At 41.1% G+C, this 16,190-nt stretch overlaps 2 protein-coding genes and 1 pseudogene across 2 annotated transcripts; 1 reads left to right on the top strand and 2 right to left on the bottom strand.

Moving 5' to 3' along the window:
• The first annotated feature begins 1,390 nt into the window (after window positions 1-1,390).
• Window positions 1,391-2,234, top strand: LOC115674259 (glutaredoxin-C10). The gene is given in 3 exon segments (XM_030596605.2): window positions 1,391-1,446; window positions 1,448-1,482; window positions 1,485-2,234. Coding segments are annotated over 3 exon segments (414 nt in total). The 5' UTR covers window positions 1,391-1,405; the 3' UTR covers window positions 1,823-2,234.
• A 3,358-nt stretch (window positions 2,235-5,592) lies between these two features.
• Window positions 5,593-8,643, bottom strand: LOC115674531 (beta-fructofuranosidase, insoluble isoenzyme CWINV1-like; annotated as a pseudogene).
• A 192-nt stretch (window positions 8,644-8,835) lies between these two features.
• LOC115674530 (beta-fructofuranosidase, insoluble isoenzyme CWINV3-like) lies at window positions 8,836-12,206 on the bottom strand. The gene is made up of 6 exons (XM_056310561.1): window positions 11,809-12,206; window positions 10,744-11,597; window positions 10,416-10,574; window positions 10,067-10,305; window positions 9,881-9,971; window positions 8,836-9,805 (listed from the first exon to the last, which is right to left on the bottom strand). Exons 2-6 carry the CDS (start codon window positions 11,590-11,592, stop codon window positions 9,548-9,550), a joined length of 1,596 nt encoding a protein of 531 aa, XP_056166536.1. The 5' UTR covers window positions 11,593-11,597; window positions 11,809-12,206; the 3' UTR covers window positions 8,836-9,547.
• Between the last annotated feature and the right edge of the window lie 3,984 nt (window positions 12,207-16,190).

Here is a 16,190-nt window from a genome sequence, read left to right on the forward strand (position 1 = left end):
CTATACTGGCTATGGCCATATAATGAGTTAATACGCGAGATGGTTGTGAGGAACTCATGCATGCTCGATCTATATAGGCTTCTTGAGGTTGTCAAAATTATTTATGCGGGGAAGGGGTGGCTCATGTATTAAATCGAGTCTACATTGAGCTTATAAACGCTAGGGGTGAACAACCGGATGGGTTCGGTTTGAGAATCGAATAGGACCGGTTTTATCCGATCTGTTCTAGGTTGGTTCTCATGGTAACCCGATAGGCTTTTGGGTGAAAAATCGAGAAACCAATCTTGAGCGGTTTGATATCCTTGGTAATTGGTTTCAATTATTAGGTAGAATTGGTCGATCACTTTTTTTTAAGCTTGCTTAAAAGAATATAGATATATCAAAGATGAGCTTTAAGCATGGCTTAGGAAATCCATCAATGCTTCAACCACTATGCCACAAATTAGGGAAAATTGTTCAAACAATTCTAAACCTATTGTACTTTTGTCAATACAATTCTAAACCTTTTAACTTTGCCTATTGAATCATAAATCTTTCCACATTTTGTCAATTAAGTCAATTCGTCCAATTTTGGCCGGAAAACGCTAACATACACGCCAGCTGTCTTACATGGCACGGCCGATGTGACGCCGACGTGGATAATTTCTAAGAATATTTTGATATTTTAATTAATTTTTTTTTATATTTTTCTTTTCTTTTGTTTTTCTTTTTCCTCCTTTCTTCCTTTGCTAGTTGCCAACTTGGACGATGGTCAGCCAAAGGAAACAGCTGGTTAGGGTTGCCCTTGTCGGCCTCAGGCGAGGGCACCCTCGCCAGGATTTAGCAAGGAGCGACCTCATCGAAGGCCAAGGAGAGCTGGTCTCGCCAGTTTCAAGCGAGGGTCACCCTCGCCGAAGACTAGCAAGGGAGGTTGAAGTTGGCAAGGCTCACGACCTCGTTGGCCTTCGACGAGGTTGCCTCTTGCCAAATCCGGGCGAGGGCGATCCTGCCTAAGGCCGGCGAGGGCGACCCTCACCGGCGGTTGCCTCTGGTCGGCAATTGGCCATTTGTCCGAAGCTCGGCCGGCGATCAGTAGAGAAAGAAGGGATGAAAAATAAAAAGAAAAGGAAAATGAAAATTTGAGTTGAGTTGGACCCAAGCGCTCATTGATTAGACTTCAAATGCAAACTCCCACAGTATTATCTGACGTGGACAAAACAATAAAAACTAAAAAAAAAGGGGGCAAAAAAAACCATCACCAGTACACAGTACTCGCAACTTGGTGACGTCAGCAACCTCCCCACTCCCTCTCTTATATAAAATTCACCAGAAATCCCACTCTTCCCCACTCGCCCTCTCTCCGTTGACAATCTCTCCCTCCCTCCCTCCCCCTCTCCATCTCTCCGGCGACGCGTCGTCCGATATTATGCAAGGACTCTGCTCCGACGACGCCGTCCGCCTCGACCTCGCCGCCCCCGCCGCCGCCTCCTCCTCCGCCTCCGCCGCCGCCGCCTCGTCCCTCTCCATCGACGAGGCCGAGTCGGCGGAGACCCGGATCCAGCGCCTCATCTCGGAGCACCCCGTCATCATCTTCAGCCGCTCCTCCTGCTGCATGTGCCACGTCATGAGGAATCTCCTCGCCTCCATCGGCGTCAACCCCACCGTCATCAACCTCGACGACGACGAGATCGCCGCCATCCCACCGCCCGACGCGCCCGGCGCCGCCCCCCCGCTCCCCGCCGTCTTCATCGGCGGGTCCTGCGTCGGCGGCCTCGAGTCCCTCGTCGCCCTCCACCTCAGCGGCCACCTCGTGCCCAAGCTCGCCGAGGTCGGCGTGCTCTAGCCTCGTAGCTTTGCAAAACGTGGGGGTCAAGTTCCGACCCGGTACGAGATTTCATCTAATGGATCGAAGTCGATATTCATATGTTAGGATGCAAGAAAAAGAATGATATGGTTTGGATTATTAGGTCAAAAGCAGGATATTTGTATTGGTTGTAGCTTGCCGTAGCTTTGATTCGATGGTCAAAACTGTAAGTTGCAGTAGAAGTAGCAGCAGCAGCAGAAGCAGCAGCGGAAGAAGGAGAAGAAGAAGAAGAATCTGAGCACACGTGTACGGTGCACGTGTATGAGATATTATCTTTATCACCAATGATATGATTATTTATTGTCTTGTGATGAATTTGGTGTATTTGGAATTTTGATTGGAACGATAATCAAATCGTTCCCAATTCCTAAGCATGTGATTTGAACTTGAATTTTGGTGCTGTTGCAAGTGGATTGTGATTGATAGTTGATGAAAGATCCATAGTATTTCTTCCAAATCCGAAATACTAATTAGTATATCATATTCTTATTGATTATCGTGCTCATCAATCGAATTCAGATGTTTTTTTTTTCTGGCATCATGTGCTTATATTAGTTTGTAAATCGGTCAACATTCCTAGTATTGCCGAAAGTGGTAAAGATCATTTTTTTTCCTCTTTCTTCATGAAAAATAAGAGCGTACACCGCCTGTATAAAGAAAATTTTTACACGGGCAATCTTATTCCCCATCGATTTGAGAATTTTAATCCCAGTCCCTCACCGATCATCAAGTGAATGATAGACGTTGCTTGTGGAAAGGTTTTTTACGTTGCCGGTGTATGCTGTAATTTCTTTTTGATCGTGACCTAAGTTCAATCTCGTATATATCTCGTAGACAATACCGACTATAGTTTAATTTTGTCGAAAGATCTTTATTATTTGTGAACATACATGGCAACTAAAGTTCTGCCTCCTTTGCTTCTAACATGTATTGTACAAGATTCTGTGGGTCTTGTGGTTAACGTGAGATGATGTTGGAGGCATCGAGGAATGGTTTGGAATAATACTACGTGACCACGACAAAGTAGAGTGATACCCATCAACACATTAAGACAAAGTTCGTCCAATAATTGCAAAAATCTCCAAACCCTAAAAGGGTCACTTTGCTTTCTCTTAAAGAGATCCATTTTAGGGTTTTTATATAAGAATACAAAGTGTTATACGACATGTCGACAATTATTGCGAAGCTCATTATCGTTATTGTAGACGCATACCTCTTAATTTTATAACAAGTCGAGAGAATTTAAACGTAGTCAGGGGCGCTTACTCATCACTTGCTCTAAGTGTGTTCATATGCGGCACTTGTCGTGAAATCGGTGATATTTATATGGTGAAAAAGAATACAGTGACGTCGACAGTGGATCTGATATAAAAACCAGAGGAAAGCGCAATATGTCTCTCGAGACTAAGAATGGTATCTTTTCTCTTTCAAAGATGAGGTCTAAGATTCTTCTAGTGCAAAAGGGTGGAACCGATGATTAGGGTTTCAAGATTCTTGACCTAAATAAACTAATAAATATGAATAAAGAGAATGTGTTTTAAGTTGGCAATCAAGTAACCACAGCTTGGTCTTTTTTTATTTATTTTACTTTTCTGCAGATTTTTCTTTTGGCTTTCTTCTAGCCATCAAAAGTTGCTTGGTATGTCACACTTATAAGGTATATATGAATGCCCCACTGAGCTCAAAATCTGCCATACTTTGACCACTAAATCCTCGAATCTATTCCCCAGAAAGGGTTTGCATCAGACCTAGAATGACAGATATTTTGCTGTTTTATTCATGCAAGAAAGAAGATTTTGTGCTTCGCGCGATGATGCTACATTCCGACGATCACGTGACTTTCGACGTGAACTTAAGCGCAAAAAAAGAGAAAGAAAACCGTCCGATATGAGTGAATATCGTAAATTAATTCCTCGTTTGCTCATGGGTGCTCTCTGTGTGATCGGTCATTATTTAAGAAAAACGTGTTATGTGAAACTTAAATCTTATTATGGAAAGTAAGTTTAATAAAGATTTAAGGATGCTGAAAACTACTCACGAGAACATGACAAGCAAAAAACTACCTAAACCTAGGGCAAGTTTCATCCAGTTTTGTCACCAAACCACCAGACAATATTCTCCAGTGCGTCATGGGCCATTATTCGTTTCCAATTTTTTTTCCCTTTTACAGAATATAAAGTTGTGTGACAAAAATAAAATGCGAATAAAATAAAACTTTTGGCAACATTGTAGTGTTCTATATTGATGCTTTTAGCCTGTGGTGGTTCTGCCAATAGTTGAATTGTAATCTGTGATTTTATAATGTTTGACAGGTGATGAAGTAAATCGAATTCTTGTTTATTTATTTGCAAAAGCGAGGATAAACTTTCCTAATCAATTTTTTATGTTTTGCATCTACCATGACATAGCCATGAATTTATAACTATAACAATGGCAAAGGATTCCCAAATTTCTAACAAAAAGAAAGGATCACAAATTTTAATTTGAGAAACAATTGGTCAATGCTTCAGCACTTGGGACTGTAATAGTGGTTAAAAGGATTTCGGAAATCAATTTTTTAATTACTTCAGTTATGCCGGATTCTAACTTTAGAAGCTTAACGAATGCTTGAATAAAGTTGTGATAATTTTTGGAAAGTAGAAGCGTATATTGTGCGGCAGATCAATTCCTCTTGTAAAACTATTCCGAGTCTATACGTACACACCTCGACATAGTTTTTATTTTTATTTTTTATATATAATTGTATATTGATAATACCACAAATTCTTCTTTAAGGGTCCTTTTCCCTTTTAAGGAAAAAAGGAGGAGGGATGCGAGTGGTGTTAAATTAGTTTACGGCTTAACCTCACTCCACATCAGTTGGGCCCCAAACTCCCTTTGGTTTGGGAAAAGACATTATGACAGCAACCTCTGCAGAACACCAGCCAAAGAGGCAACCATTACGCACCCGGCAATTAAAAAGAATTCTTCGGTGCAACCCTCTGACTCCAACTTGTTGCCGGCTCAGACGTGGGAGCCATGCATTGGCTGTGATGCAGCACCACCCCTCTTGGACACTAAGAGGTTAGAATCTTCACAACCTAAGCTTGCAAGAATCTAGTGATGATTCTCTCCAGAGAGAGAGAGAGAGAGAGAGGGAGAACAGTAGAGAGCACACAGACACACACACTCATCAACTATGTGAAGAAAGTATAAACAATTTGAATTGGTGTTGTTCTTGTCCTTTCTTAGTCTTTTCAAAGGAAGGAAAAGATGATGTCCCAGCCCCACCCAAAGTTTGTTAATGGTGGGGCTTGGCCTTCCACTTAGCCTAAGAAACGGTTCCAAAAGCCTCTTTTAAGTACTTTAGCATTTGAGACGGTTGTATTTTTACCCCCCCGCCCCCACTTTTCAAGGGGAAGTGAGGTCATGGTTGCTTTAGCTTCTTTTCTGGGGACCCAGTTTATTTATTGGTTTTGTTTCATTTCTTGTTTTCACCTTGTGTCCTCAATTTTTCGCTCTGATAATCGACAAAGGAATTTGGTTGAGGCCCATTTTGTCTGAGCTTTCAAATTCTAAATTTATCAGTTAACACCTCCCCTAGCTAGATTCTAGAACTTCTTGAAAAAGCTTGGCTTCAATCAGCCGAAATCACTATGTTATATGTCAGCTTAGATCACTTTGTTTTAGAGAGAGAGAGAGAGAGAGAGAGAGAGAGCGAGAGAGAGAGAGAGAGAGATCAAATAAAAGGAAACAATATGCTCTTAACTTTTGATGGAACAGTATGTGTATGTAGTGTCCGCAATGGGCAGTGAAGTGTGATGATCTCAAGAACGGTCAGATGAGAAACAAGCAAAACATACACTTTTTCTTGTCCTCCTTTCAATTACCATTTGGGTGTGAAACTGCGGTGGAGGTGACAGAGTGGCATTGATTTTTAGTTTATTGGTTTTTGGCTTTCTTCTTTTGCTGATTGGAGCAATCTGAGCGTTTTTCATGCTCCAGGCACTGAGTCTTGAGATCTTGACACCAACTGTTCCATTGTTGAACATATATAAGCGAGCTTTATTGTCAATGGCCAAGCTCGGATAAACCCTGGCAGTGATACAAGTCTTCCCTTCGCCACCGAAGCTCTCAACAATCGAGTGATCAATCTGTGCGTCGATGATTAAAAAAATGAGTACTTGCACTAGGAGAGTGTCACAGAAAGAGAGATGAATGGAAACACCAAAGAATATCACATTGATTTAATCCTACTTGTGTCATTGTCTAAGGCATATAAGATTTCATTAACATAGGACCATCAACTGTGATCGAGGATGATTCTTCTTTGACCTATTAAGCGCGTAAAAGCAGCAAGATTGAGGAAAATTAAATGAAAAGAAACTATAAGTACCAAGCTTCTGAGAGATATTTTCTCCTGACGAGGGTCTATGTCGACAAAACCTCCATAAGTGGTCTTATCAAGGCCTTCCATTAATGACGACCTACTTGCAATGCCAACCTCAAGATTAGATCAGAGAATATATGCAAAAATGCGCAGAGAATCGAACCTCATCGATAAACCTACCTGCTCTGGTCGCTGCACATCAGCACAACGAATTTTCCATGCTGCTTCAGAACATGAAAATAGATTGCTGTTTGTTCTTTCAGGTCCTCAGAAGCCAGAGCCAGCAAACCAAATGGGCCGAGTTTGCCCCTAACAGATGCTGTTTTGCTAGAACAGATTAGTTGCGAATCTACTGAATTGTAGTCTATGGTCTCAGCCTTGGCTAAATCCGTGATCCTGAATGAAACTTCGATATCCGCCTTTAATATGACAAGATGAGCAGTAAGTTTAAAACTTCTGATTACTACTAGCTAATGTAAATAATTATACATTATGTCAAGGTATTGAACTAATTACCTGCGCAGCTGTAATGCCCGATACTTCAACTACCGATCCACCCTTGAGATCCTTACCCAGAGTAGTCACCTCCTTAGCAAGGAGTTTCTCCATTTCTTTAATAGGCCATTGCACCAATTGCTTTCCCGATTTACTAAGAAGAACGTTCCGGGGAATCTACTGGAAACAGAAAGACGGCAATTCGATAAGCTTCCATAAATGGAGAACTAGTTTCAACTATAATGGCGTTAGATAGAATGTAGCAGTGAACCTGGTCTGTAATACAAATATAGATCAGAATTCGTCAGTCCGTCCACAAAATCAATCAATCTACAACAAGATTACTTAACTGAACTACTTATGACAAGTACAATAAATGTACTTTCCTACTGGCTTAAGGTGAAGCGGGAAAAACTGCTTTTATCCAACCAACTAATCACTGATTATGCCTACAAGGAACATGGCTTAAATAGATCCTTAGGTCAAGTTCATTTTTGAACTACTGAAAGTCAGAAGTACCTGAAGTCCTGACCATCCCTTCTTAATGTCCAATGACTTGCTATCAGACTCATTTATCCAGCCCCACAGAATATGCCTCTTTTTTGCACTGTCATAGAACGTCTTCAAAGCATAGAATTTCCCATAGTCATACCGCAAGCCCGAACTTGAAACGGTGAAGTCATTCTTAACAGAGAATTTGTCTGTTTTCGTTTCGTAGTTCCCGAGTATGTAATAGTCGTGATTGTTGAAACTTGCCTTAAGCACATGTTTGGTCAACTCCCCTTGCTCCGAGGTTTCCAGCGCACTCCTGCTTTTAGTACTAACAGGATAAAAATCTGGGCATTCCCACATGTCAGTCTCGGCCATTGAATTAAACAGGCTCCCAATCATACTCCAGCTAATGAAGTCTTCGCTTTTGTAAAGAATCGCGGTCCCTCGACCTTTAATCTGGCTTCCAACTAGAAGGCGCCACACCTTGTCCTCGCCTTGCCAGGCAGTTGTTGGGTCTCTGAAGAAATTAGGATCAGTTCCATTTGGGGGAGTGATTAATGGGTTATGAGGCGATTTGACCCACTCGCGGAGCCATGGATCAGATGTGTTTTTGGGCATTGCCAAGTTTTGGACCTGACCATTCTTCAGGTCGCTCCCTGTGTAAAAAATGGCAGGTTTGTCCCCGGGAAGAAGGGTCGCCGAACCAGACCAGCATCCATTAACATCAAAAGGCCCTGTCGGATAAATAGCATCCTCATGTTCACCCAGTTGATCAGATCGTAAGATACTGAATGAGCCCACACTATGTTACCCCACACAGCACCATATGGATTATACTGATAGAACAGATGGTAGACTCCACTGTAATACATTGGTCCTGTGATATAAAAGAAACTTCATGAAACCAACACAGCAGTTAACTTCTATCCTTACACATTCAATGTCAATATTTGATGTTGAAAGACATGATTTTGGCGTAAAAGCCGACTTTAAAAAAAATTTGCTTTACAAAATACTGATTTATTTGTAAAAGCCTTTGTCATCTTTCTTAACATATTCAATGCCGCTTTTAACATGAATGAGATGCTGAAAGATTGGACAAACTCACCATTTGGATCTGCATTGTCGTGTCATTGTTCAGCGAAATATGGAGTTGTGCCGGATGACACAAAGCCAGGAACAGAGTCATATCAAGAATCAACAATGATTAGACTAATGTAAACTCATTGGCATCAAAACAGAAAAGAAGTACCAAGAGAAGGGTATCAACTGAATCACCGTTCATCAAGTTTCTCGGAGGTTGGAAGTGGTATCCGGTTCTGTAAGGCTGATCTGTAGCATCGGATTGACGATTTTTTTGAACAGGATCAAAGTCTCCAACTTCAGCTGCATATCCAACTCCTGCACAGAATAATCCTACAACATATATCAGTAACAATTTCATTTTTGGGAACAACTGCAAATAATCTCCAGGTTAGAAAGTTTCTCTCAGTCTACATTCAAGCCTTTTCTGTTTACATCAAAGGGTGTTCGGAGAAATAGATCTGACAACAACTTGCACAAACAAATAGCACATTTCTTGTACCAGTTATGCAACTTGTATTTCTTAATTCTTAGAATATTATCAGGACAATTTTCTAATACTTAGGGAAGTGTGAAAATTCAATGCCAACTTGGGAATAATGCACATGGAGATTGGTTGTATTTTCTGGAGAAAGACCAAAGACTATCAATCAAGCAAGCAATTAAAAAACAGTTTATGAATAGATTACTGAAGCCAGACTCTACCTGACAAAGTCCAAGTTTAAGGGATGCTTTTCAGTGAGCAAAGTTTAAGTTTATCTTGTTTGTCGTTTTGCGTAGTATGTTTTAAGCTCTTAGATTATGCATCATAATGAGCCTCGTGATTGATTAGACAAATTAAAATTATGTGTTGAGAATGGAGACTTATAAGATCATTGTGACCCATTTAGCAGCTCGAGGGCCAACAGTGATTCAGATAAATTATTATACTGCTTCTCCTGGAGCTCATGTGGGGTGTCAGCCATTCAACTAGTAAGGTTTTTTTTCCCAGGAAAAAATAAAAAAGAGGCAGAGAAGGACTATTTTGCAGAAGCATACCATTCATATTCAATCAGGATTACAAAAAACTCTGAATGGTACAATTTTTTATTGATTTAGATTTCTACGCAGTCAGGAAATAATGCAGCGATTCTGCGGATACGTCTCATGGCGCTCTATTACGTGTGGAGGGAAAACATGGATGAAACACTAGAATCAGTCTTGCTTTGAGCATTTCAAATTGCAGAAGCAGATTCCTCACAATGTAGCGGCAACCCTCCACAGGATCAACCCTCCTCGGATCCGCAAAATGAGAGGTTCTCGCACTGAAGTGCCAATGATTCTCCATAGCTCAAACTTTCTCCATGACCAATACGGGCTTTCCTCATACTCCACGCATCCAGTCTCTCGACTCGTACACTAAGAGTTCCATAATTGAAAGTATACAAGCGAGCCGCTTTGTCAATAGCCAGCACTGGATACACCCTACTAGTGATGCATACTTTTCCTTCCCCACCAAAGCTCTCAATAATAGAGTGATCTATCTGCAATATAGTTCAGAAGCAATCATCAGATCATAAGGCAATGGCCAGGGGTCATAAAATCGCAGAAAAACGTACCAAGGTTCTCAAGGAAATCTTCTCAACTTGGGGATCTACGTCGAGGAAAGCTCCATATGTGGTCTTATCGATCTCGTTCCTCAACGAAGACCTGTTATAGCCAATCTTTTACAATGAACTCACAGTACAAGGAAATTTTTCAAAGGAAAAAGGCAAGAATTCACAAAAAGTTATCCTGCATTTTACCTGCTTTGATCACTACACATCAGGACAATGTATTTGTTATGGCCTCTGAATACTCTAAAGAATATTGCCGTTTGTTCTCTCAAATCCTCCGTCGCCAAAGCTAACAAACCAAACGGTCCATACTTGCCCCTAACCGATGCATTCTTTTCACTACACAGGATTTGGGGGTCGAGCCAATTTGGATCCATGAGCTCAGCATCTTCCAATTTGGGCAATTCAAAGGCAACTTCAACATCCACCTTTTGATTTACATTGGAAAACAGAGAGAAGTAAATCTAGAGCAAGGGCGTCATATAAATGAATAAACAAGTTGAGATGACTATAAGATGCAACAGGTCCATTCGTGCACCTGTGAAGCAGTGATATCTGAAACTTCATAAGTTGAACCATTGTCGAGTTCCAGAGACTTAACACCAACATTTTTGTCACGCAAAGTTTTAATTTCCTCAACAGGCTGCTGTATCAGTTGCTTTCCACTTCTGTCTAGCCAAATTTCTCTTGGAAATGCCTGCAAAACAAATTAAATTTGATTCGTAAGCCAACTTTTCTACACACGGGCCTTCCAAATAAAATTTCAAACACGTCTAGTTGCGTGCCACACGTGAATATGGATATATTCATTCGTATTTGCATTCAACCAGATTAAATCACAATTTCCATTATGCAACTCAACTCACCTGAAGTCCAGACCAACCTTTTGCTATGTCATCCTCTGTACTATCCGACTCGTTAACCCATCCAAACAGTATTCTTCGGTTCTTCGCACTGTCAAAGAATGATTTCGAAGCATAATACTTCCCATAGTCCAATCTTAAGTCCAGACTAGCTCCCGTAAGGTCATCATCTGGTAAAAACGTTTCCAGCTCAAGATCATAAGTGCCTAGCACATAATAGTCATGACTATTGAAGCTTGCCTTCATCACATGCCTAGTGCTTGGGTTCAGGGTCAATGTGTCCACGCCATTCATGCTATCCGTGGATACCGGAAAAAAGTCCAGGCACTCCCACATGCCGGTTTTGCTCGATGTGAAAAGAGGATGCTCTGATTTTGACCAGTTGAAGAAGTCATCACTTTGATAAAGAATTGCCATTCCTTTATCGTCCTTCCAGCTTCCAACTATCATCCTCCATTTACCATCTGGACCCTGCCAGGCAGTCGTTGGGTCTCGGAAATTGTCCGGTTCGATTCCTTCGGGAGGAACAATAATCGGATTCCGAGAGAACTTGACCCATTCTTGTAGGAAGGGATCAGACTCGTTCTTCGGAATCGCCAAGTTTTGCACTTGACGATAATTTGCCTCTATTCCGGTATACAAAATAACCGGTCTATTCCCTGGAAGGATCGTAGCAGAACCTGACCAGCAACTGGTGACGTCGAACGGTTCGCTTGGCTCAAGGGCGTGATTAAGGTGAACCCAGTTAACTAGATCATATGAAACCGAATGCGCCCATACCATACCGTCGCTAAAGAGGGTGCTGTGAGGATTGTACTGGTAGAACAAGTGGTAAACCCCTTTGTAATACATAAGACCTGATTGGATCAATCGATGTCAGGATGTGATTTGAACATTCAAGAATTCCTCAAACTCTATTTTGCCGCTAATTCTTTTTATTCTTTTGTGTAATATGTTTCTGGTGGGCGGTGAACATGTTGTTTGAACATATTGATAAGCTCCAATGATCAGTAGTCACTAACAGAAGGAACAAAACAATGGATATAGCTCAAAATCTGCAAGACTTACCATTAGGATCTGCAGGAAAAAAAAACACCCGTTTGCGCTCTCCACGATCAGATTAAGAACATGTCTCGTAACAGCATCAGCACAAAAAAGAAAAAGAGAGAGAAAAAAGGTTTGATTAAACACCAAAGAAGGAATGAACAGATTAGAGGCGATATTGATGGACTTCATACCGTTCAACCAATTCCGCGGAGATTGGAAGTGATAGGAGGTTCTGTAAGGTTGCTCTCTTGAAGTTGTGATGGATCTGCTCCGTGCTGCTTCGAGTTCAGCTCCGATTCCATTGCCCAACAGAGCACAGCATAAGCATACAATGGCCCGAACAGGTGTGGCCATTGTTCTCAAAAGCAGGACAGTAGCTGAGTCCTCCCATTAATCATTTTATGCAAAAAGAAGTCGGGCATTTATAGTCTTTTCTTTTTATTTCTTCCTCGTTAGTTTAATGATACGTCTAAGAATTTGTCTTCTCTTAGGTTGGGAGACGAGAGAGGGTCACCCGTGCAATCAAAAGATTCTTTTAAATCTTGGACGTCCCTTAATAAATATCAATCCTCGTCCTTGCAAGCAGACATGGCCACGGGCCGGTTTTGGCCCGAAACCGGCCCGGTCAAACTCAAGCCCGGCCCATTGATCGGGCCCGCAGTTTGGAACCGGAACCGGCCCGTGGCCTACGAGCCCGGTTCCAACAATTTTGGAACCGGGCCCAGAACCGGCAGTTCCGCTTCCGGTTCCAAATTATTTTAAAAAAATAATAATAATGAAATATAAAACAATTTGAACTCTAATTGCCATGTATTGTAAGTGCATTGATCTCTAATTATAATGCTTGGCTTTGGTGTCTTGAACTCTAATTACAAGGCTTAGCTTGGGTTTTATACACAATGATTCTAATGCCTCTTCGTTCCCATTCGATGTGGGACTCTCGGCTTGCCTTGAACACCTTCAATGTGAGACTCTTGGCTTGTCTTCATACAAATGCCAAAAGTCCCACATCGAATTGGAATGAAGAGACTATCAAAGGGGTTGCGTATAAAACCCAAGCCAAGCCATGGGCATGTGAAGTTGTATGCCTTTTGTGGCTACGATCCTTTGCTTGTTAAGAGCAAAGGGTTCCATTGGACCGCCTAGAACCAGACCGGACCAATGGTCCGGTTCCCGGTTCTATGATTTGCCGGTCCGGTTCTTAGTTCTAAAATTAAGGGACCGGTTTTACCGGTTAGATTCCCGGTTCCGAGCGGAACCGAACCGAACTGGGAACCAATCACCCCTACAATTTACATTTTGATTACAATTTATATTGAATAATTCATTATTTCATAATTTTATAATTTATATTTTTTTATTTCATAATTTATTTTTAAAATTTTTAAATTACGAACCGGAACTGAACCGGCCGGTTCTGGTTCACATATGGCCACGAACTGGCATATGGCCACGAACTGGAATCGGCCGGTTCCGAACCGTGGCCATGCCTACTTGCAAGGTCAGCATTATGGAACTATTGGCCCAAATTGTGTCATAGACTATCACTACAAAAAAACATGTAATTTGCGATGGAAATTTGCGACGAAATTTGCGACGGATTATATTTTCCATCGCAAATTTGCGACGGATGAAAAATCCGTCGAAAATTTGCGACGGAATTTTTATACGTCGCAAATTCCGTCGCAAATTTGCGGCGGAAATAAAAAACCGTCGCTAATTCCGTCGCAAATTTGCGACGGAAAAAAGTTCGTCGCAAATTTGCAACGGAAAATAAATCCGTCGCAAATTTCCGACGGAAAAAAAAACCGTCGCCAAATCCGTCGCAAATTTGCGACGAAAACGCACGTCCGTCGCAAATTTGTAGTTTATTAGCCCGTGATATTCCAGCCCTATCTCTCTCTCTCTCTCGCTCTCTCTCGCTTTTCTCCCTCTTTCATATGTCTGAAATCAGCAAAATTCGCGCACGCATATATTAATCTCGGTGAAGCTTTTGTACCGGTAAGTATCATTAGCTAGCTTCGTGACTATTCATCGTTGAATTGTAATTTTTTTATTTTATATATGTTTATGTTTGTTTTTTTTTCGTATTCGCATCACTGGTTGAATGACCGTGGACACCTCGCCGGCCTTTGGATGAGGCAGAACGGCCATTTCCGTCGCAAATTTGCGACGAATAAGTGAAAATTCCGTCGCAAATTTGCGACGGATCCTTCGACCGTGGACACCTCGCCGACCTTTGGATGAGGCAGAACAGCCATTTCCGTCGCAAATTTGCGACGAATAAGTGAAAATTCCGTCGCAAATTTGCGACGGAATCAAGGATCCGTCGCAAATTCCATTTTCCATCGCACATTAAAAATTATTAAAAAATGATTCTTCAGTGATTATTCTTTTTGGGTATGTGTCTAATTGAAGGTCTCGCAATCCAAGTGGACGTTGCAATTCTCATCAAATTGACCACTTTTTCCTACCAATATTTTAATCAAATATTTGGGTAAGTCTTCTTTACATGGTAATTTTTTCTATTTTTGCAATTTCATATTAATTGTTGCGTGAATAACAAAAATTATAATTTAAAAAATTTTATGGTTTTAATTAAGAACAATAGATATGATATTTTAAATATTTTACCATAATTTTTGACTTTTAATACAGACACAATGCAAAGAGAAAGGGCTTGGATGTATAATAAGAATTTACCTGGACGTCAAGGATTGACAGATGAGTTTCGTACTGGGTTGGAACTATTTTTAGACTTTGCTAGTAGTAAATATGAGTTCATGGATGGAAATAAGTTAAGGTGTCCGTGTAAAAAGTGCGGTAATGGTAAATTTCTTGTGTGTGATCAAGTTAGAGAACACCTTACTAGATTTGGGTTTAGTCCGAACTATTATAATTGGACTTCCCATGGTGAACCATTTATATCTGATGAAGGATATGGAAGAAGTGACCAATTTTCAGTTAGGGAAGAATGTGGCTATTATGAGCAATTGAACCCATACGAGAGGATGGTGATTGATGCAGCTAGTTATAATTTTGTCACAGAATCAAATCATGCAAGTACTAGTTTTACTCCTATACGTGAACAAGTGGGTATTAGTCATGCTTCACAATTGGAAGATATAGGAGTAACGGGTTTTGATGAGAATGTCTATAATGAAACTTTTCAATCTAATCAGTTCCGGGATGTGTTGAAAGCAGCAGATGAACCTTTATGGCCAGGTTGTGGAGGACCACACTAAGTTATCGGTGACGCCCGACTATTAAATATTAAGGCGAGAGCATGTGTGTCGTGGGATTGCTTCAACTCTTTTGTTGAAGTAATGCGGGAATCATTGCCTCGTGATAACATCATGCCAAGTGATTTTTATGATATGAAAAAGCTAGTGGATAACTTAGGTTTTCCGGTTGTAAGGATTGATGTATGTAGTAGGGGTTCTATGATATATTGGAGAGATGATGAAAATGCAGAATCTTACAAATTCTGTAGCCAACCTAGGTACAAGATTAACAGGAGGCCGGGTCGTAATCAGAAGCGTAGACCATGCAAGCAAATGTTTTATCTGCCCTTAATCCCCAGATTGCAAAGGCTTTATGCGTCTAAAGCCACTGCTGAACACATGACTTAGCATGCAAATCATGAAACAGAAAAGGGTCTAATGTGTCATCCTTCAGATGCGGAGGCATGGCAACATTTTGATAGAACATACCCTGAGTTTGCGATGGAGCCTCGGAACATTAGGTTAGGTCTTTGTGCCGATGGATTTGCTCCATTTGGGAAAACAGGAAAAAGTTATTCATGTTGGCAAGTTATCTTAACACCGTACAATCTTCTACCTGGTATGTGCATGAAGACACCTTATATGTTTTTGACATTGATCGTGACAGGGTCGCAAAATCCGAAAAAGTTGATAGATGTTTATATGCAACCATTGATTGAGGAGTTACAATGGCTATGGGTTGAAGGTGTCCCTACGTATGACGTTTCTACCGATCAAACATTTGTAATGAAGGTTGCCCTTCTTTGGACGATAAATGACTTTCCAGCTTACGGAATGTTATCTGGATGGAGTACAGCTGGGATCTTAGGATGTCCGATATGTTTGGAGAGGTCAAAGTCATTTAGATTAAAACATGGAAAGAAGCCCAGCTATTTTGACTGTCACAGACAATTTTTACCGCCAAGTCATCCTTTCAGAAGGAATAAGAAAGAGTTCACCAAGAATAGGACTGAAAGAACGCGTCCACCAATGAGGTTGACCGGCGATCAAATTTGGGAGCGTGTGCAGGACTTTCCAACTGTTGTTGAGAACCCGCACGGCATGACTTTTGCGTACGGAAGTACACATAAGTGGACAAAACGCAGTATATTTTGGGATCTACCATATTGGAAGGCTCAT

This window comes from Syzygium oleosum, unplaced genomic scaffold (assembly GCF_021117445.2).
Source record: "Syzygium oleosum isolate NSW1041296 unplaced genomic scaffold, Sole_v2.1 Sole_v2.04, whole genome shotgun sequence".
Lineage (NCBI taxonomy): Eukaryota > Viridiplantae > Streptophyta > Magnoliopsida > Myrtales > Myrtaceae > Syzygium > Syzygium oleosum.

Excerpts from the sequence above, each read along its gene's own strand:
- LOC115674530 (XM_056310561.1), bottom strand. The coding sequence starts at position 11,592 with ATGTATTACAAAGGGGTTTACCACTTGTTCTACCAGTACAATCCTCAC. Across the intron at positions 10,306-10,415 it reads CAGATATCACTGCTTCACAG|GTGGATGTTGAAGTTGCCTT; the intron begins GTGCACGAATGG and ends GTAAATCAAAAG. Across the intron at positions 9,972-10,066 it reads ATGTGTAGTGATCAAAGCAG|GTCTTCGTTGAGGAACGAGA; the intron begins GTAAAATGCAGG and ends TGGCTATAACAG.